Genomic DNA, 21944 nt, shown 5'->3' with positions numbered 1-21944 from the left:
GGATTAAATGGAAAAGCAGATATGAAATCTCTTTTAAGCCAGACAGTAAAGAGCTTTACAAAAATGTAAGTAAATGCCACTCTTCTCACTAGTTTTCTTTCAGAAAATATTTATTTTTTCAGAAAATATCTTGAAGATGTGATAGATTTAATACTGTCATTTTTAACTGAATTAAAAATTGTACAAATTTCTATTTTAATCTCTAATATGGCAAATACTGATGGATAAAATTCCTTAAGAAAAATTCTTGAGCTCTCTATCATGTTTATAAGTATGAACAGGCATTGATCAGAAAGTCTGAGAACCGCCGATCTAAGCATATGTAAGCCTGTGAATACCATCAGCGTAGTGGTGGCCAGGGATGCTGTGCTGAAGCTCCCAGGATGCCTTGCTCCCACCACTCTTCCAGTCTCTGTTCAGTTTATGGAGCTTTTCCTTGGAAGACTAAGCATCCCACAAGGCAACATAGCTCAGCCTGTCCACCTTTATTTCCTGCCATGGTACATTCTGGAAGCTGCCTGTGGATTATTGTAGAGAATAGCTTAGAACACTACCTCCAGCTGGCTCTGAAAATAGTTCCTGCATAGTTCACACAGGGTGAATGACAATTAAGTTTGGGAGGAGGACGTTCAGAATCTCATTCTAAGTTTCTGGTTGCTGTCAGGTTCCGGTTCAGAGGGTGAGCACATTTGATGCATTTTTAGTATTTTTCTTCCTCCACACCCCAATTCACGTTGTGGAATTGTACCCTAGCTGTGTTGCCTGTGGAACACTTCTGCCAGTTTTCATCATTTTCAGCTTTTATTTTATTGGATTTTAAACACAGCACGGATGGAGATTCATGGCGCACATCTAGCTTGCTGCCACCCTAATTAAAAATCTATTTATTCCTCAGAAGGAAAACGAAAGGCTCACCTGTTCTGGGCTCATATACAGCTTGGTCCCCACTTGTCCTGTGTGTCTGGCGTACCCTGGCATTGGGGTCAGAACCAGCTGGTCTTCTTCATCCTGGTCCATTGCAGTCACCAATCCAAAGTCTCCAACCTTGACCACATCATCCATTGTAAAGAATATGTTGGAAGGCTGGAAAAAAATGAAACAGACAAAAGCGTGGTGGGTGTGTATGGAGAAGGAAAGTGAAGAGAATTATTTAAATGATTACAGAAAATAAATACAAGACACTAGATATTCTCAAGCGTGTTTCTCTTTACAATGGGCTAATATGAAAATAAAAACAATCCTTCGATGCTAGACAAGTACTGTGAGTAAAGAAGAGGCAAGGGTAGCAAAGGGAGTGAATATTTATTGAACATCTATTTATTTATTTAAATTTTATTTATTAATTTTTTGGCTGTGTTGGGTCTTTGCTGTGGTGCCGAGCTTCTCACTGCGGTGGCTTCTCTCGTTGCGGCTCTAGGCTCTAGGCACAAGGGCTTCAGTAGCTGCAGCTCGCGGGATCTAGAGCGCAGGCTCAGTAGTTGTGGCGCACGGGCTTAGCTGCTCCACGGCATGTGGGATCTTCCCGGACCAGGGCTCGAAGCCGTGTCCCCTGCATTGGCAGGTGAATTCTTAACCACTGCGCCACCAGGGGAGTCCCTGAACATCTATTTAAATAAATCCTTAGAGATTCACATTCCCTAGGGTCTACGGTACTTAAACCTCAATCTCATTATTCTATATACTCTCCCTTGGCAAGCTCCTCTACATTTATGACCTAAGCCATGATAATAATAATAATAATAGCAAATGCATATATGGCACTTGCAATGAGCCAGAGCTAAGTAGTTCATTACTATTAACTCAAGTAATACAATGCTTTTAGTCCTATTGGTCCCTCATTTCACAGATGTGAAAACTGAGGCCCAGAGAAGTTAAGTAAGTTGCCCAAGGTTACCCAGCTAGTAAGGGGTGGAGCAGGGATTCAAACCCAGGCTGTCTGGCTCTGTGAGAAAAGGACTTCTGCTCCACTGCCATGTGTCCAATTCTTGCCCTGCTGTAGCTAATCACTACTATTTGGTGAATGAACGAAACAGACTGATCTTCGGGCTTGTGTCTGAGAGGGGAATGTAGGCTGTCAAGGAGAATAAGAGCTCTTAACTACAGTCTTGTGTTGCCTCTTCTAATACAGGCTCCCATATACCCCACAACCCCCGTCCCGAGTTCTAAACTCTCATATGCAACTGTTCCTAAGATACATCTAACCACGGGCTCCTCAAACCCAAAATCCCCTACATGAAATACATCGTCTTTCCCTAGAGCCTACTCTCAGCCCACATGACCACCATTCATAGCCCTTGAAATAAGGGAAAAGGAAGCCATTTAGCTCACAAAATTGACTTTCACTGGGCTTCAAATACTGCCAGACAAAAAACATTTTATTTCAAAACTCCAAAGTACCATCATACAGTATGGACTTTGAAACAATGAAGTTATTGCATATAACCAACATCTACGGTGATACCCTCCTACTTTCCCTCAAATAACCTTGTAAGAGAGACAGGATTAGACTGCCTTAAATTTCATCTTTCCTCCCCTCTCCGTGCTCTGCTGTCAGCTGTTATCTACCCAACACTAACAGACTTTTTTTTTTTTTTTTTTGGTTCTCCAGCATCTTTCCATTGCCCTATGCTTCCACCAGAAGTATCCTGATGTGACTTTGGGAACTCTCTTCTTCTGGGCAGCAAGTCCATGGCTCATACGGGATGTTACCTGGAGGTTGCATCCAGAACTTGCATCCACCAATCAGCATAATCCCAGCCTCTGGCCAGGCAACTGGTTTAGGGACGCATATGTGTTCCTGGCTTATCGATTAGAAGAAAACCAGGTAAATCAACTATACTCCAATAAAAATTAATTTAAAAAAAAAGCTCATTTAAATGAAAAAAAAAAAAGAAAACCCAGGACTTCTGATCAATAGCAGGGGAAAGTGACACTTTTCTCCCCAACACCTCCAAAAGACTTAATACATGGAGCCCTGAGAAATTCTGGCAGCTATGCTGAGACTGATACGTGACAAACACGTGACCAAAATACAAAAAGGTTAGAGGGCCTAGGAGGTTTAACATTAGGCTCAATGATAGGTCAGAATGAGCACAATACATAGTTTTTCAACTGGGAATATGTATATATATAAAAAACTCAATCACTTTGCTGTTCACCTGAAGCCAACACAACATTGTAAATCAACTGTACTTCAATAAAAAGTAAATAAATAAAATAAATGACTTTAATAGGAAAAAAAAACACATTGAAACCCTTGGGTGATGTTCCACAAAAACAGACCTTGAGGTCCCTGTGCATGAGCCCTTTGCTGTGCAGAAACTCCACCGCCTCCGCGATCTGCAGGAAGATGTGCAGACACACGCTCCTCTCTCTTTCCTCAATGGTGCAGCGGCTGTTCAGCCAGTCTTTGAGGTTTTCCTTTCTGCACAGCTGCATCTGGATGTAAAGATACACCTTTGGTGAACTGGGTTGGAGTTTTTCCACAGAGTTTTTAGTGAGATCTAAACTTAAAGTGGTTGGTCTTGAAGGAGAAATAGACAAAGTAGGTTCCGAGGAAGACTTGCTACTGGAATGCTGGACTGCAGTTAGTTTATCAGCACAATGGTTGCCAATAGGCGGTCGGTTCGTTTTGGGCTCTTTGCTGGATGCGTTATCACAGCCGGAATCTTCAAATACTATAGAAGAGGAGGTTCGCTCCCTTGACCTTACATAAGGGGAAGCTTCAGAAGGACAAAGTTCAAAAGAGTGTCCCTCATCATTGCCATCCCTAGTACCGTCTTCCCCCTTGCAGTCTGTAAGGCAGCTGTCCTGGAGGTTACACACCGCGTCCACCGACTCACTCGTGTCTCTGTGGTCCATTCCGGAAAATTCCAGTGGAGAGAACTGGCTCTTGGATGAACCTGTCTGGCCACAGGAAATCCCGACCGAAAAAGACCTACTGCTTCTTGGAGAAGGGGCTATGATTTCAACGCGTTCCTTTGTAGAGAAAGGATCCATTCTGCATATTTTAACGGATGGTGCATCCGCGGGACTAGGAGAGGTGAGCGGCCAGTCTGTGCTAAGAGTGGGAGAAGTACAAAGGGATGAGAGTGAATACGTGTTGATTAAATTATGTGAACTACATCCTTTGTTTGCTTATTTATTGATTAATGTATTTTTAATGAAGTACAGTTGACTTACAGTGTTGTAACTACATGCTTTGTCTCCAAAGCTTCAACTATAATAAAGCCAGTTACCAAGCGACAACATGGAAATTCAATGAAAACATGCCACACGAGACAAAGAACATCACAGCCCATCCATTCCTGAACTGGAAATCTTGGTTTTAAACTGGAAACAGTTCTCTGGGACTGTCATGCCCAGAGCAGCCAAGGCCTATGTGCAAAACACAAAGCACAGAGGAAGACCAAGGCCAGACCCCTTGGTGGCTGTGATTCGGAAGCCCCCATCCCAATTAGGGCTTGAGACACAGGGTCACTTCACCTGGTCCTTCTGTGGTTTGGCTACTGGCTGTGTATATAAGTGTCACTGTAACTAGGTACCTCATGTGGATCTAGGGCTGTGTTTGGTACTTTTAGGCAGGAATTTTACTCCAGCTCTTTACTAAATAGTCTATTTGTAGCCTGCTTTCTTTTTGTTCTCATTGAGTAGTTTTTAAAAACACCTTCCTTCCTAGAGAATAGCATATTTAACATGGGAATTATCTTCAGGTTGCCCAAGTTCATGGGTTTTTTTGCTTTTTGGTTTTTGGCCTCGCTGTGCGGCTTGCGAGATTTTAGTTTCCCGACCAGGGATCGAACCTGTGCCCTTGGCAGTGAAAGTGAGGAGTCCTAACCACTGGACCACCAGGGAATTCCCATAAGTTCATGTATTTTTTTTTTTTTTTTTGATGTGGACCATTTTTGAAAGTCTTTATTGAATTTGTTACAATATTGCTTCTGTTTTATGTTTTTTGGGGTTTCTTTTTTTGACTGCGAGGCATGTGGAATCTTAGTTCCCGGACCAGGGATTGAACCCACACCTCCTGCATTGGAAGGCAAAGTCTTAACCACTGGACCACCAGGGAAGTCCCAAGTTCTTGTGGTTTTAACTGCAAATAGTTTAAAACTACTTTAGAAAGGAGTTGGAAATTGCTAACTACTAAGAAAGTAAATGAAAATTTAAAATAAAAAATGGAGGGCTTCCCTGGTGGCGCACTGGTTGAGAGTCCGCCTGCCGATGCAGGGGACACGGGTTCGTGCCCCGGTCCGGGAAGATCCCACATGCCGCAGAGCGGCTGGGCCCATGAGCCATGGCCGCTGAGCCTGCGCTCCGCAACGGGAGAGGCCACAACAGAGAGAGGCCCGGGTACCGCAACAACAACAACAACAACAACAAAAATGGAGACAAAAGCAGACAATATCTCTTATTGAGAAAGGCTACTGTAAATCCTTCAGTGAATTATAAGTCATAGAGCTCTATCTACCAATGATTTTAGAAATTCATGTTCTGGACAAAAAAGAAAAAAAAGTTCATGCTCTAAAAACTAAATCAACTTTTCACTTAACAAGTGACTAGAGAATGTTCCAAAACACGATGACAGAAACAGTAATCTGCTGTTATTTTTCTTTTAAAAAAATCATCTCTAAAGTTATAGAAAGGATATTTTGTTCATGTAAGCCAAAAACTAGCCTGAAATAAATACTAGTTTTGAAGTCTATGTCTAACCAAGTTACCTTTCATCTTTCAGCCAAATTTCATCCATTTTTTCTTGCCACTTCTCTGGTGGTGCTTCCAACCAAGCATTGAAATATCTAACAATTCCTGGGTGTTCAAGCTTGGCTAAGGCTTTAACTTCTCGCATGACCTTTTCCCGAGCCAATTCCCTGAAACAGAGAAACAATGAAGACCCTGAAGGTTGCTCGAATCTGAAGAAGCAATCATACCAAAGACAGTACAAAACAATAAAATAAAATTCTCCCTTGTTCTAAAATGGGGAACAGACGAGTCAGCCTAGTGGCATAATTCTAAGAAGCCAAAGAGTAAATAAGTCTTTATTAGAAAAAAATGTGTATTTATACTATTTCTTTTTTCTTCCAGAAATAAATGCTTACAAGTACATCTATCCATTCAAATAAAGAGTTCTTAGCTGACTCAAAATGAATGACTAAAGACCCTTGAAGATAATTGCTTAACGCTTGTTAATTAATAGGGGGATGAATAGGTGGAAGTGAAGTATTCAGAAAAGAGAGCTCAGCCTGGCAGCTCCGGAGGATGGAGAAGGACCAGCCCGACAAGGTACAGACAACAATCCGAAAGGCTTGTACGAGCACCTTTGTCTGTTTAAACTCAACTACTGAATATCATAGGCAATGATGTTTAACCAGAAAAGCATCTGGATTTGATCTTCTGCTTTGACAGCTTTTCTGATGGATCTAAGCTCACATTCTAGGGATCCCACCATCACCTGAAACAACATAATAAATAGAAGTTATATCCTCTTCCGTCCCCAAGAGACAGTCAGCTACTCCCACTTTTCTCTCTGTGTTTCATGACTGTTAATGGTCCCACCCTGAGAATCCTCGTAGGTTTCTGAATTTTCCATATTCAGTGACCAAATCCTATCAGCTCCTCCTTTGTAATTCCTGATACTCATTCCTTCCTCATCCATCTCCACTTCTGCTGCACTAATGCTCTGTATCTTAGGACTGAACTTCCGCAAAAAAAAAAAAAAAAAAAATCTCCTAATGAACACGCTTGTCTCTTACTACATACCACCTCCACTTTGATCACGTCATTCTTCTGCTCAAAGGCACAACTGTCTATGGAATAAAATCTAAACTCCTCTGCTTGGCATTTAAGGTGCTGGAACCCATCTTTGCCATCTTTCTTCCATACTCCCCTTCATTCTCTTTTTTTTTTTTGGCTGCACAGTGTGGCTTGTGGGATCTTAGTTCCCTAACCAGGGACTGAACCCATGCCCGCTGTGCTGGAAGGGCAGTCTTAACCACTGGACCGCCAGGGAAGTCCCTCCCCTCCATTCTTACCCTTGCTCCACTTGTGGCAGAATCCTCAACTAACCTCTACATCCCCTGCAAATGTTTGCCTAGAGCCTATGCTCAGGCCATTTCATGTACTTGGCCATCCCTCCCCTACATGTGTGTCCACCAAGGGACAGGTTACCCCTGAACACGGCGCAGACAACACTACCACCACAAGGCTGGCTTTCCTTGACTGCCTTCGGCTACCTCTGCACTTTCTTCATGAGAAGCTACTTACTAAATTAAACCACAAGTCACAGTCTTCCTGGCTTTGCAGTTATTTGAGTATATATACAAAGGTCTCAAATAGTTATAGATTCTTGAGGGCAGAAGCCTTTCTTAATTTTATATCCTATGTGGTACTTTGTACATTTCAACTACTCAAAAATTATACACCAAAGAAAAGAATTAGTCCCATAGTACTCAGACTGTCCCATTCCTATGTCCCTATCTGTTGGACAGCATGTTTAACTGCTAATTAGGAAGACAGTCCAGAAATTAGTGCACATTTAATCAAGAATCCACAGGAGGCTTCCACAATAGATGAAAAGGACGGTGTTACTGAAAGCCCATCATCTTAAGCGTCACACTGTTCTGAGCCCAAAATTCCACTTCTAGGAATCTATCCTAAGGAAACAGACGTGATCAAAATTTTATATAACAGATGAGCAATGTCAAGTTGTTTTTTTTTTTTTTGGCCGTGCTGAGAGGCATGAGGGATCTTAGTTCCCTGACTAGGGATCAAACCCATGCCCCCGGCAGTGGAAGCATGGAGTCCTAACTAATGGACTGCCAGGGAAGTCCCCAAAGTTATTTTTAATTGCAACAAGTTGGAAACCTAAATATTTAAAAATAAGAAATGGTTAAATGAGACATGGCACAAGTATTAATTGGACTATTTTCCAGTCATAAAACACTTCCAGTGTATTTTAGCATTTCAATAGCATACTCTTAATAGGAAGGAAAACACTGAGAATACAATGAAGGAAGCAATAGATAAAACTGTATTGTACTGATAACTGTGCTAAGAACTAGGTAAATTTATGACCAGAAAAAAAAAAAAATCAAAAGAAAATACCCTAAAATGTTAAAAGTGTTTATTACTAGGTAGAGTAGACACGGATTGTTTTTTGTTTTAATACTATTCCTTATTTTCCACAATAAATATAGATTATTTTTAAATGGTGCTATGTATTAAAGTCTATAGTTACTAAAATTCACTATGGGAATGCCCTGAGTTGTTAAGAATCAAAAACAAGGGCATATTTTTTAAGTAGATACAAAGCGGTCAAAGTAGATGACATTTTTAAAAGATAGCTAGTCACCTGGTAGTACTGAGAATATAAGATTCAGAAGGTCAGAAACTCTGTTTTCTATAGTCTCTATGGAGTATAGTAAGGACATTTTGCCTATGAGATTAGATAACACAGTCCTAACTCCAAGTTTACTAAAAGTACCATCCATTACCTGTTTGGGAGACGGATTCTCTTGATAGCATAATTGCAGTCATCAACTTTGTTTCTAGCTTCAAAGACAACTCCAAACCCTCCACGACCCATGCATTGAATCGGTTCAAAATCTGTTAGATAGCTTAAAAAAAAAAAAAAAAAAAAAGTAAATTTTAAAAAGTTTGTAATAGTTTTAAATTTTGTACTAATAGTTCAATCTTATTTTATGATATGTAAAAATGTATAAACTAAGTTTCCTAGAACTTATTTTAATAGAGTGCAGTTTAAATTCTAATAGCATTCTTTGCTTTCCTGTCTGTATAAATGAAGCAAACACATTTTAATTTTGCCCCTGGGAATTTTATAAAAAATTTTAAAACTTCTGCTTAATGGGGAATCACTTGTTAATCACTTATTCTTACAGCAATTTTAGTACTGTTCTGTCCTATCCAATACTTTCCATCATCCATCAAAACAGTTTATCCTTAATTCTCTAACCTTTTACCTCTTGTGGCATTCTGTATTCAAGCAGAAAATGTATTTTAATCTTATGCCAGTGCCTGTATATTTTATGGAAAAGATTTAATCAGTCCCATTACATTTATGTACGTTTTTAGCCAGAAACCTTCTCTAGGAACCAAAGCTATCTGAAATTCGCTGGGGTGCCTCAGGAGTCAGTGTGCTCATCACCAAAGGTATTTGGACAGAAGCTAACTCACCGTCTGGCACTTACAGATGGACCTCCACTTTGTAGCCTATTTCCCCTGTTGACCTCTCTGATCTGCTCTGTATATTCCAGCCAACTTGCACCAGGTTCTCTCACAACTTCAGAGCTTTTGCTTCTGCTATTTGCTCCAGTGGGATGCCCTACTTCTTTGGACTTAATAAAAAAACTCTATTTTTCTTTCATTCTGCTCATCTCACCACCTCCATAAGGCCTTCCTAGACCCCTATCTTAATGTTCTTATAGCACTTTGCACATACTACTTGGAACTGTTTAAACTTAGTCTCAATATTTTGCAGTTATTTATAAGCAGCTTTCTCTCTCCACTACTACCGAATTGTAGGCACCTTGACTGCAGGAGAGAATTCTTTTTCCTCTTTGTATTTCCAAAGCCTGGGCTCACCTGGCAAATAGAAGGTCTAACAAATATCTATCGAATAATGCATGAATTAATAAATGAATGAATGCACACATGCGTGCTGTGGAAGACATTCTTCCAGCCGTGCGAGGGGGAGTTGAATTAGATGATCTTTGGTGTCCCTTGTAAGGCTAACTTTATTACTTTATGACTTGCACACTCATATTGATTTAGCGGTTGGCTCAGCTTTAGAGCATGGTGTTAAGGAGGAGAGACAATAGATCCCAACCCTCCATGGCCAATTACCTTCACAGAGAATGAAGAGTAATGATCTGTATCCCTAAGAATAGCTAGGCAAGGTACTTGAGTACAAATCCATCTCCCCAACTGCAAAAGCCCATGAAGTTCTTGTCCTACTCCTGGAGAGCCAATTGAATTATCTTCCTACATTAAAGAAAACACTCATATGAAAATGGATATATCTTTGGAAAGGAGAAACATCTTATATATGATTACAGCTTTTATAAATATAAGTATCATCTTGCCTCAGGTCCCAACTTAGGACTTAAATTCATGACTGAATCCAGAGCTCATGTTCTTAATAATGCCTAGAACATAGTAGGCACTCAATAGACATCAGGTATCATACAGAGCTCCTGTATTTTTAAAAACAATCAGCTGTTCTCTTCATAGTGAATAAAATGGAAGGAAAATTGAGTCTAATTCAATTTTAGAGTACATTATTCCAATTCTCTTCACAACAGCCTTACAAATATATGCTTAATCACCATACCCCACTCACCCTCCCATCTCCACCTGTCTCTTACTCATGATTTATTATGACGCCCTCTTGAATCATCACAGCCAGAGTTAGTTACTTATAGCTCATGGCTTTTTTCCTTATATGTTTATGTTTTCTCTAGTATCACCTTCCCCGGTAGACTTTAAGCTCCTCCAGGGGGTAGGACCAGTCTTTTTATTTCTCCCAAAGCCTGAGATACTGAACACAGTTGTTCAGAAAGATGCTGAATGAACGATGAATGGCTTGGGTACTGAACTGCCCATGGAGTTGACGGGCCCCTCTCCTCTCCCTCACTGTAAGTCAGCATTTTTATTAGCAAGGGTATTAAAGCCCTTACCACTTGCTGGTCACCTAGTACGTTTTGCTAAAACATACGGATTACAGCCAATTCTCAACTTTTGAGAAGATGGTATGAATGCAGCTTAGATTAAGTCCATAGATAATCAAAATAACCCACATTTTAGCTGTAATTTTCCATCTTTTCTGTCATAAAGCCATTTCCCTAGATAGTTATTAAGCAGTAAGTTTCATATAGAGCTTCTCCTTGTCCCTGTATCATGAAAGTGCTAATAAGCATGATATCAAAACGAAGGGGAAAAGTAGCAATAATCCATGTAAGAAAATTGAACTGCAGCACCATTCCTTGTCCCACAAAGCATGAAAATCTGTACACCTGACAGATCTGCTTACAGATTTTCTACTTTTATTTTACTTTCAAATTATTTGAATTGGCTGATTTTTAAGTAACCCAACTCCCTCTTCTGTTTTTAAAAATGATCTATTCTATTGGTGTATTTCTCCCCAGTTTTCTGCTTCTTATTTTAGACAGAATAAGGATGAAATAAATAACTGAAGATTAAGTAACATAGGAGATTTATGCCATATTCCAATAACATAAAAATTATTGTTTGGTATTAATGCCAAGCCCAGTACATGGTAGACCCTCAATAACTATGTCATCTGAATAACAACTCAATTCGGTGGCTGTAATTCTTTTTTTTATTTTCCTTCCAGTTTTATTGAGAAATAATTGACATACATGGTGGCTATAATTCTAAACTTTTATAATGCTCTACTTCTATCCCTCTTCTATACCACCTTGAATCAGTTTAAGTAACTTGAGGGATATGTCTGTTTTATTTACCTAGTCATACATTTTTTTACAAAAATTAAACAATATCTTAGTTTAGAGGTTGTTTCTTTCTTAAGTGAACTACAGTCGGCATACAATATTATGTAAGTTTCAGGTGTACTACATAATGATTTGACATTTGTATACATGATGAAATGATCACCACGACAAGTCTAGTCATCATCTGTCCCCACAGAAAGTTACTGCAATATTATTAACCATATTCCTTATGTTGTATATTACAATCCCTGTGATTTATCATATAACTGGAGGTTTAGAAGCAGATGTTGAATGAACAACTATTCTATTCTTCATCTATGTCACCCACCACTCCCCCTCTCCCTTCCGAACCATCCATTCGTTCTCTGCATCTAAGGCCATTTCTTCCTGGATTTGAACAGTTAGCATCAGGAGCTACAGCACACATACATTTTATGAAAAGACTCATACCGTGATACGTATCCAGAATTTTTTATGTCATTCCAGCTACTGTCATTCGCTTCTCCACTGACAGAATCGTATTTATTTTCAGTTTGACACTGAGTTTCAGATTCTTTCCTTTGCTGATAAGGTGGGGGAGAAAAAAAATCACTCTCAGTACAAAGCTGAATGGAAGTTAGCTAACAATATTAGGCTATAAAACACTGAAGAATAAAAAATACTGAGAAAAATAAATGTATTATAAGAACATAAAACAACAGCATTTCCTTTGTCAAAGGGAAAGGGCATGATCAGGGTGGAGCCAGACTGCAATGGGTTGAGGAGTGAAGGGGACAAGGACGTGGAGGCAAGAGTATGGGCAACAATGATTTTAGGGTAAAACTTAAGGAAATGGACCCCTTGCTCCTCACATGCACACACGCACACGCGCACACCCCCCCCCCAAGTTTTCTATAGTCCCAACACTTTGAAAAGGATGAGATTCTAAAAAATGTCTTACTCTGTGAGGATGAGGATGGAAGAGTCTGCGCACAATGAAAGTTGTTGCTACGATACAAAACAGAATGGTTCCAACTATTTCTTTCCACCAGTGTAAGAGGAGCACGGGATCCTTTTTGCGGATACTCTTGCTGTAATTCGGGTTGTCGAGAAATCGGACTGTGATCTGTGTGCTCCGTTTGTTCCTTTCCCTCTTGTAGTATGGCAGGTAATAACCATTATCTTCAACAACAAACATTAAAAGTGGTTTTTTTTAAAAAGATAAACCAATATAGTTCCACCTTTAATTGCTAAAAGTTATCTAATTTCCTATGACTTTTAACACTAATTCCTTTTTCTAAAGTTTCATCTCCTCTTTAGCACATCTTTCTATTGAATAATAAGACTAAAAACAACCCTTAAGGGCTACTCCGTTCATTATCTCATTAATAATTCAATCCTTTAAATGCAAAAAAGAAAAAAAAATTAGACAGTACTCAAACCTCCTTTGCGGATTTGAAACTTTACTTTCATTTAGCATCAACAAAATATCAAAATTTTACCATGACGAGGAAAACATCTCCACCGTGCCTCTCTGGTTCCTTTCAGGCTGTCAAAAGGAATTTGTCCTAGAAAGCAGCCTGTCCTTTTCACCTTCTATTTTATACCACATGGGCAGATTACACAATTCTCTTTTACCTTGTATTTTGATCAATATCAGATAGACAGCTGTCTGTAGTTCAGAGCTCTCTGATTTTCGTTAAATCAATTTAAATTCTACAGTAATTTCCCAGTTTTATCATCTAGGGTAACTGATGAGGAGTCTATGTTTTTGCCTAATGCAGATCTGAGCAATTTTCTTTTTTATATCCAACTGTTCAAAAAATTTTCATAACTGAATATATCCTAACTTTAAATACACAGGAATGTGTTTCACGTCAAATGTCACCTATTCTTGACTTTTGTACTAATTTTCCTCGCCTGAAAACAAAATTAAAATAACCCCATTTTATAGCATTTTCACATAGCTTTATGGGAAACACCTATCTTCTTCATTATGCAGACTGATATTATATAGACTATATTATATAAGCTCATAACTAAATAAGAGCTAATAACAAGAACTAATGCTTATTGAACACTATTATTTGCCAGGCATGGTGCTAATTAAGACTGTGCATTATCTCATTTAGACCTTACCACAACCCAATAAATAGATATTAGGATTACTATACCTTTGTTTTACAGATGAAGAAACAGAGACACAGGTAAGTTAGGTGTGCCCAGCCTAGCATGTGGCAAAACCCTGGCAATCTGTCTTTTGAAGCCTTGTACCCTTGGCCACCATTCACAATATCTGCCTCCCAAGATATTTATTTTCTACCCTCCAACTGCCTACTTTGCATTTGAATTCTATTAATTAATTTCAAATTAATAAACTGAAATAAACAGAAAAATAAGAACAGCATTTTCAATCCAAGTGGAATCACACTTACCATATGGATACTGCAAGATTGAAAGTGCACCATTACTGTACTCTTCGTGAGAAAACTTATCATTACTAAGACATTTGTCAAATTCATCAGACCCCACCAAGACAGGAGTTCTGGAAGGAGAATCTAAAAGAAAATGGTAAAATCTTAACTGTTATGACTTTAATGAAAATGTGTGTGCCTCATTCATCCAAAAAACAGATATTCAAATAGCACAGCTCAGTTCAAATATGTAAGTCAAACGAACGGCCCAACGTTCTTTCTCTTGAAAAGCACAGTCTTGTAGAGAGATGAGTCATTTAAACGAGTAATTAAAATATGATGTGATATATGTGACAAAAAACATATACAAGGTACAGAAAGATGGCTGAAGGAAACAGATTGTTTAGTATTTGAATTCAACTCAATTTGAGTGTCTCAAAGAACATGATGTGATAACCAGATGTTTCATAAATATTCTTTTTTTTTTTTTTAATAAAGTTATTTATTTTAGGCTGCTTTTGGTCTCCATTGCTGCGTGCAGGCTTTCTCTAGTTGCGGTGAGCGGGGGCTACTCTTCACTGCAGTACACGAGCTTCTCATTGTGGTGGCTTCTCTTGTTACTGAGCATGGACTCTAGGCGCGCAGGCTTCAATAGCTGTGGCACGTGGGCTCAGTAGTTGTGGCTCATGGGCTTAGTTGCTCCATGGCATGTGGGACCTTCCCGGACCAGGGCTCAAACCTGTGTCCCCTGAATTGGCAGGCAGATTCTTAACCACTGCTCCATCAGGGAAGTCCCATAAATATTCTTAATATAAATATGTTAAGAGCTAAATGATATCAAGGCATGGTCAGAGAATGGTTAAAGAGTTTTTCTAAGCTGTCTAGAGAAATACTTTATTGACATTGATTTCTACAGAAGTAGCTGCTGTTTCAATGAAATCATGTTCTAAAGGATAATTAAAATTCATTAACGTCTGAAAAACCTTCCCAGTTTATCAGAAAATATAGAGCATATAATAGTTGTGATCTCTGTGATATTCAAAACTAGGGCAAAGCCCATGATTAGGCCTCTGAACATCTTAATAACATTTATAAAAGTTCATAATTCACTTACGAATTAAGGGTTTCCATTTGATTGTTGGCAAAGGAATAATTGCATTTTCACTGTTGACAGATTCCAAGGCCTTGGGACTCGTAGGAAACTTTTCTGAAATTCTGACTGATGACTGCAGATACAGCTGGCCTCTGTACATTCCTGAATCAACCAGAACACTGTCAGTTAGATTTAGAATCAAGCACTGATGATTTTTTTTTAAAAAGGTTCACTTTGATTTAATAAAATTAGATGAATTCCAGTTATTTATTCATGTGCTACATAGCTCTTTTCAAAGAATCATGCCTGAAGCACTCAAATTTGACCCAAAGGTTATTCAACAACAACAGGGGAGGAAAGTTACACACAAGTTATAATGTTTCTCACTATATAATTTTTGGTAATTACTGAAAAACTCTTCCAGTAGGAAAATTCAAACAAAAGAAATCGTTGTACTCTTATGAAAGTAACAGCTTAGATGAGGTAACCTTTTCCTTAAGAAAACCTAAACACCTATCATTCAAGAGATACTGCTAACAATTCAATTAAATACTGTCATAACACGTGTGATATGTTATTTCAAATTCTTGCATTTCACTGAGATTGAGGGGCGGGTAGCGCATTGACAGAGCTTAAAGAATTTTATATGTATCTGACCACAAAACTAGTTCAAATAATTAAATTTGAGGGTTTTCAAAATGTAGAACATTGAAGGCTTTCAACCGCCAAGCAGCACACCAGAATTTTGTTTTAATTTTTCAGATAAGTTGTATAGATGCACAGAAAAAAATAAACATACCTTTAAGGGGGAGCAAACTGATACAGATGCAAATACAAATGTAGAAAGTTTTAGACTCTGAAGATACATAAGTAATGTGAAATCATGCTATGTAATGGCAACATTTTTAAGCCTGTCAAATATAGGTCTCAGAGAAAAAGAACCCGCTACAGTAATTAAAAGTTTCAGAACTGGATAAGTGAAAGAAAATTGCAGGAATAGAAATCAAAGTACAAATCTTAAGGCCAAGAGAAGGTACTTAGGAATTGAAACTACTACAGGCACACCTGAAGTAGGGAGAGACAATGTAGGAATAAAATCTAGATGTCAACATGTACTACTGCTAGATAAGAGATATCCACTCACCCAAGTAAACACTGTTTTCTGTGGCTCCTCGGGCGGCTTCTACGATGTCTTCTTCATCCTCTAAAACTCCGTCATTAGTGGTGTAACTTGTATCATCAAAAAGACTGATGGGAATGACTTTGCCATCCTTAACCAACCAGGCAGATGCAATGGGAGTACAAAACTAAACAAAAATGGAAAGGAAATTTTAAACAATTTCAAGCAGTATTTCTATGTATCCCAACTCCTGAAATACCCTTTAAAACCACATATTTCTTTACAAATTTTCACTTTTCCAGCTTTACTGAGGTATAATTGACGAATAAAAAATGTATTTATGGTGTACAGTGTGACATTGTGATATATGTATACATTGTGAAATAATTAGCACAATCAGGCTAATTCATATATCCATCATCTCACGGTTATTTTGTATGTATGTGTTTTAAGAACATTTAAGATCTATTCTCTTCATTTCTGTTTAATATTCTGAGGAAACTCCATGATGTTTTCCATAACATCTATGCCAATTTACATTCTCGCCAACACTGCACGAAGATACACTGTTGTACACTGTTCACCAACATCTTCACCAACCTTTTGACTTTTTCTTAATAGTCATTCTAACACATTTAAAATCACAAATTTCTTAGAGCACAGAGAACAAGCTGAAAATCCCAAATGGCAGTCACTTCCTTCTACCCAACATGTTTGGTCAAAGTGAGAAGGAAAGAAACATATTTATAAATTCTCAGTGGTTCTAGGTACCTGGTATTCCCACTCCAGATGTCCTCCTTTCTTACTAAAGGCCATAACTTTCCAATCAGCAACGGAGACCTTTATCACTGTGTCCATCACGGCAGCTTCCTGTTCTTCCACGTCTGAAATAATTTTAGACTGTTCTTTGTTTCCACTGGGCTTTAAGGTGCTTTCAATAAATCCGGCTCTAGTTTCCATGTCTGGAATATACCGAAGTTCAAAGTGGCCAACACTGAAATTCCACCTTAAATTTACAAAGGTGTGTTTTAGAAATTTACATTTAAATAAAGGACCAAATAATTAAGAACGCTTCTAGAGTGAAGAAGCAAACACTAAAATTTGGTGATGAGAAAAGGAACAACTCAACACAATCTTCTGGAAAGGAGCATGCTTGCTGATTTATGCCACAAGAGGGCGTAACTTGGTCCTGACCCTTTAGAAACAGTGGTTCTGAGAGTTGTGACCTGACAACGGCTACAGGACAGATTTTTCTGTTGAAATTAACAAATGTTCACATTTCTAAATCAGGGTAATTTTCTCAAAACACATCAGTCACCCTAAAATAAGGTAGCCTGCAGTCTGCCTTACTTCTTAATTAAAGTCTGACACATTTTGTTCAAGTGCAGAGAAATTAACACATCCCAATAAACCAATGCAAAAGACAAGACGAAAGCTACTGATTTTAGATTTTTATGAAAATACAGCCTCGAAAGGCAATGTGACCCAGTACACCAAGCCTGAAGGTCATACCACCTCAGCTTCAATCTCAGATCTCTACTGACTGAGATCTGGCCAGTCATTTAACCTTCTCTGAGTTTCAGTGTCCATATCCAGAAAGTGGTATTAGCAATGTTTCCTCTATAACTAATACACAGGAAAATCACTTATCTGTTGACACTATAATGGTCTTGACACTAAGATATAAAATGGCCCTAGAATTCCAACATCTGTTAAAAAATAGATACTTAAGGAATATGGATCTTAGATGCCAGACTCTTCCCATTCTGATAACTCAAATTCTGTTAAGTTGAACATCTGCTCCTACGGCAGCTGAGCACCCAGCAAGCACTCAAACACGTAAGGAAACAAAATCCCATCAGGATAAAGAAGGTTGGGTTTCCAGCAGACACAAAGTCCAGGGAATGTAGAAAGAATACATTCTTCACTGAATTTGAGAAAACAGTTTTCAGGAAAGGAAACTGAACTAGACTGCATCAGATTAGACAATATCTGAAAGTCTGGTTCACTTTCAAAAGATAAAGATGGGATCTCAAATTCTCTTTACTGTGCAGCAATTTAAAATTTAAATATTAGGTTTTGAAAAGTCAAGCATGAGATTTACCACCAGTATATCTAATTCAATCACATTACTTTAAATGTAAAAATTTACATTATTTGAAAAAGGAAACAAAACAGTATTTGACCAAATAAATTAGGCTTTAACACTTTAAGAAAATACGCTAAAATATTATTTTATAATTGAGGTGGTGGTCACACAAACCATGAAACTACCTACTAGAGAGAACTGCAGGGTCAAACAGACCCAAAGCACATCAGCTTTGTCTTAAGAGTTTTCTGCATTCTGCAAAGAACTTGGATCAGTGAGATTGCTACGAAAAATATCATTAACCTAAGACTAAGCTAATATAGAGTCACTGTATGGGACTCCTCTTCGTTACCATATCCTGAAGCACATGGTGAGAAGTTCACTTCAGGATCTGTTAATAATCACGAAGCTGTTTTAAATTTAGGGGCTTCATTTCTCTTAAAAGAGTAGTATGCTTTTGGGGAAACAAAATAGTTCAGAAAATCTCCACAAAGAAAAAGCTGATGAATTCTGGTCTTGTTGTACTTCTAAACACCAACAGCAGCATTATCTGAATACACACTTCTCACTGCCACTACGAGGGCCGACGGCTCTAACGGTTTTCTGGGTGCGCTGCAGAAGCAGGATATCTTCTTCTTGTTCCATTTCATCATTATCCCATTGGCGACAGCCCAAAGCTGAACAGATGTACCTCACCTGAAAAGACAGATGTAAAATTAGTAAAGAGAACAAGTTACAGGAGATCAGAGACAGTAAAAGACTCTCAACAGTTTTATAAAAAGTAAAAGGAAATTGAGGAAATGTGTAAAAAGTAGCCAAGCATTAAGAAGCAACAGCTAGGGGGCTTCCCTGGTGGCTCAGTGGTTAAGAATCCACCTGCCAATGCAGGGGACACGGGTTGGAGCCCTGGTCTGGGAAGATCCCACTTGCCGCAGAGCAACTAAGCCCGTGAGCCACAACTACTGAGCCCGTGCTCTAGAGCCTGCGAGCCACAACTACTGAGCCTGCGTGCTGCAACTACTGAAGCCCACGTGCCTAGAGCCCGTGCTCCACAACAAGAGAAGCCACCGCAATGAGAAGCCCGTGCACTGCAACAAAGAGCAGCCCCCGCTCGCTGCAACTAGAGAAAGCCCACGTGCAGCAAGCAACAAAGACCCAACACAGCCAAAAATAAATAAATAAATAAATAAAATAAAAAATACACAGTTTCTGTTAAAAAAAAAAAGGAAGCAACAGCTATACTATATAGCACAGGGAACGCCACTCAATACTCTGTAATGGTCTATGTGGGAAAAGAATCTAAAAAAGAGTGGATATATGTGTATATATCACTGATTCACTTTGCTGTACACCAGAAACTAACAAAACATTGTAAATCAACTCTACTGCAAAGAAATTTTTTTAAATAAATAACCTGAAAAAGAAAAAAAAGCAACAGCTAGATTACCACCAACTCCTAAAAATGAAACATTTAGAACCATAAAAGTACCAATGAATATTTATTTCGGGGAATAAGTCTTACTTTGAGCATTTCCATGGAAGAAATGGATAACTAGTTGTGACCTCTTAGTAATAATATCATTAATAAAATTCTAGGTGAATTAAAAAAAAAAAACCTCAGAATTTCCATATGACGGAAATATTTAGTTTTTAAAAATCTGACCCTTTTCTAACAGCTGCAGTATTTTCAAGTACTTCTTTGAAAACTTCACTCAAAGGAAAAGGAAGATTCTTTGGAATGATGTGACCAAATCCTCACAGAAAGAAGCATACCTGCTAGAATACCAGAATTTTGGAGCAGCACATCAAATCAGAGACCCAGGTGACGGGGTTCAATCCCATTGTTTTACAGATGAGAATACTGAAGGAAACAAAGGATCACAAGGCCGCCTCAATACAATACACATGCAGGTGGCTGGAGAGGGCAGAGACGCTTGCAAAGGGCCTATGGGCCTAACACTCAGACAAGGGATCCTTAAAGTTTGAAAAACTTGAGGGCCAAGGATCTTTTTTCTATTCTTCCTTATTTTCGTCTTAAGTCTATATACAAATATTCAAGTATCAACGTATTAAGGGGTTAAAAAGAGATTTTTACCTTTCCAAAAGGCATGGTTTTAATTAGTTATTCCCCATAATGGAGTTTTAAGACCCAATCTTAGAAGCAGATCATCTCCTAAGAGCTAATAATGGAGAAAGTCTAGGTCATTAACAGTATGACTTTTTCTTCACACAGATCTAAGTCAAATCTGACCTTGAAGTTTCTGAACTTTTGGAAGTCTTGGTTTTCCCATCTGTAAAATGAGTACAAACTTGCCTCTTGCGCCCTCTTACGATAGGCTCAAATAAGTAGAGAAATAAGTAGTAGCAATTATTCTTATCATCAGGATTATTATTATTCTTTGGAGGGTTCCTCATCTATCCAAATGAAAATTGTAAAATGTAACCATTAGAAATATTGTGATGATTTCAAAATAAGGCATGAAGAATGCACCTGACATACAGTAGACCACAGTTATTCATTCTCTTCCCCCTGCTATTCCTGGCTCTGCTGTTCATTCTGTTATCTTGGATAAATTTAGTTTCTCTTAATAATATTCCCCCTTTCTACTTCACAGTTCTTTTATCAAAAGAAATGATATCCTCAGGGGAAAATTATTACAAAGCTCAACCAGTAATAGTATAGTTAAAGAAATTATCTCTTCTATTCCTATTTATTTTGATTTCTCCCCAAACAAACTGAACATTTTTACTCACCTTTCCGCTATATGCACTGAGTCCATATGTAGTGAGAGACTTTCCTCCAACCAAGACAACATCATCTCCAAATTTATAAGAAGATTCAAGAAGCGATTCAACTGTAAACGGAACTGTTTCCATGCTCTCACGGTCCCGGTCCCACTGGAAGAGGTCTCCATCCAGGGAAGGAATGATCATCTTATTCCCAAATACCTAAAATAAAAAGCTTACTTTTAAAAGGATTTTATGAATGGATAAAAAAGATGTGGGTCATGTAAACAATAGAATACTACTCAGCCATAAAAAGAATGAAATACTGCCATAGTAGAGATTATCATACTAAGCAAAGTAAGACAGAAAGAGAAAGACAAATATCATATAATATCGCTTATATGTGGAATCGAAAACACGACACAAATGAACTTATCTACGAAACAGAAACACACTCACAGACATAGAGAATAGACTTGTGGTTGCCAAGGGGGAGAGTGGGTGGGGAGGAATGGTTTTGGGAGTTTGGAATTAGCAAATGCAAACTAGTATATATAGGATGGATAAACAACAAGGTCCCACTGTATAACACAGGGAACTATATTCAATATCCTGTGATAAACCACAGTGGAAGAGAATATGAAAAAGAATATATATATGTATAACTGAATCACTTGGCTGTATAGTAGAAATTAACACAACATTGTAAATCAACTATACTTCAATAAAATAAATCTTAAAAAATAAATTAATAAAAGGATCTGAACTGTAAGAGTAGGAACTAAAAGCCGTAGTCTCTCACCGGAGGTACTCAGACCTCCTGAGCAGCATACGAAACGGCACAGTTCATCCACCAAAAGCAACTTAAAAGAACCACCCATCTCTCCTGGGACCCACAGGTACACTCCAGTCTGGTTTTCCTCGAACTCTGTTTGCCACGAGCCAAGCGTGTTCCATAACAATAAGGGAATTACTAAGGAGAGTTCTGTGACCAAGTGAGTTCAAGAAGAGGTTACTGGGCTTCCCTGGTGGCGCA

General features: G+C 38.5%; 1 protein-coding gene across 1 annotated transcript in view; it reads right to left on the bottom strand.

Annotated features, from left to right (window-relative positions):
• EIF2AK3 (eukaryotic translation initiation factor 2 alpha kinase 3) overlaps positions 1-21944 on the bottom strand; it is a 68560-nt gene that overhangs the window by 12556 nt on the left and 34060 nt on the right. Inside the window, exons 3-14 of the mRNA XM_004285631.3 lie at positions 20936-21130; positions 18744-18877; positions 16864-17098; positions 16117-16279; positions 14994-15134; positions 13901-14023; positions 12427-12647; positions 11937-12049; positions 8490-8612; positions 5718-5867; positions 3283-4060; positions 916-1083 (exon numbers count right to left, since the gene is read on the bottom strand). Coding sequence (XP_004285679.1) covers positions 916-1083; positions 3283-4060; positions 5718-5867; positions 8490-8612; positions 11937-12049; positions 12427-12647; positions 13901-14023; positions 14994-15134; positions 16117-16279; positions 16864-17098; positions 18744-18877; positions 20936-21130 — 2544 coding nt within the window. The remainder of the gene's footprint in view (positions 1-915; positions 1084-3282; positions 4061-5717; positions 5868-8489; positions 8613-11936; positions 12050-12426; positions 12648-13900; positions 14024-14993; positions 15135-16116; positions 16280-16863; positions 17099-18743; positions 18878-20935; positions 21131-21944) is intronic.

The sequence above is a fragment of the Orcinus orca genome, chromosome 13 (assembly GCF_937001465.1).
Source record: "Orcinus orca chromosome 13, mOrcOrc1.1, whole genome shotgun sequence".
Lineage (NCBI taxonomy): Eukaryota > Metazoa > Chordata > Mammalia > Artiodactyla > Delphinidae > Orcinus > Orcinus orca.
This window is presented reverse-complemented; position numbering and strand designations above follow the sequence as displayed.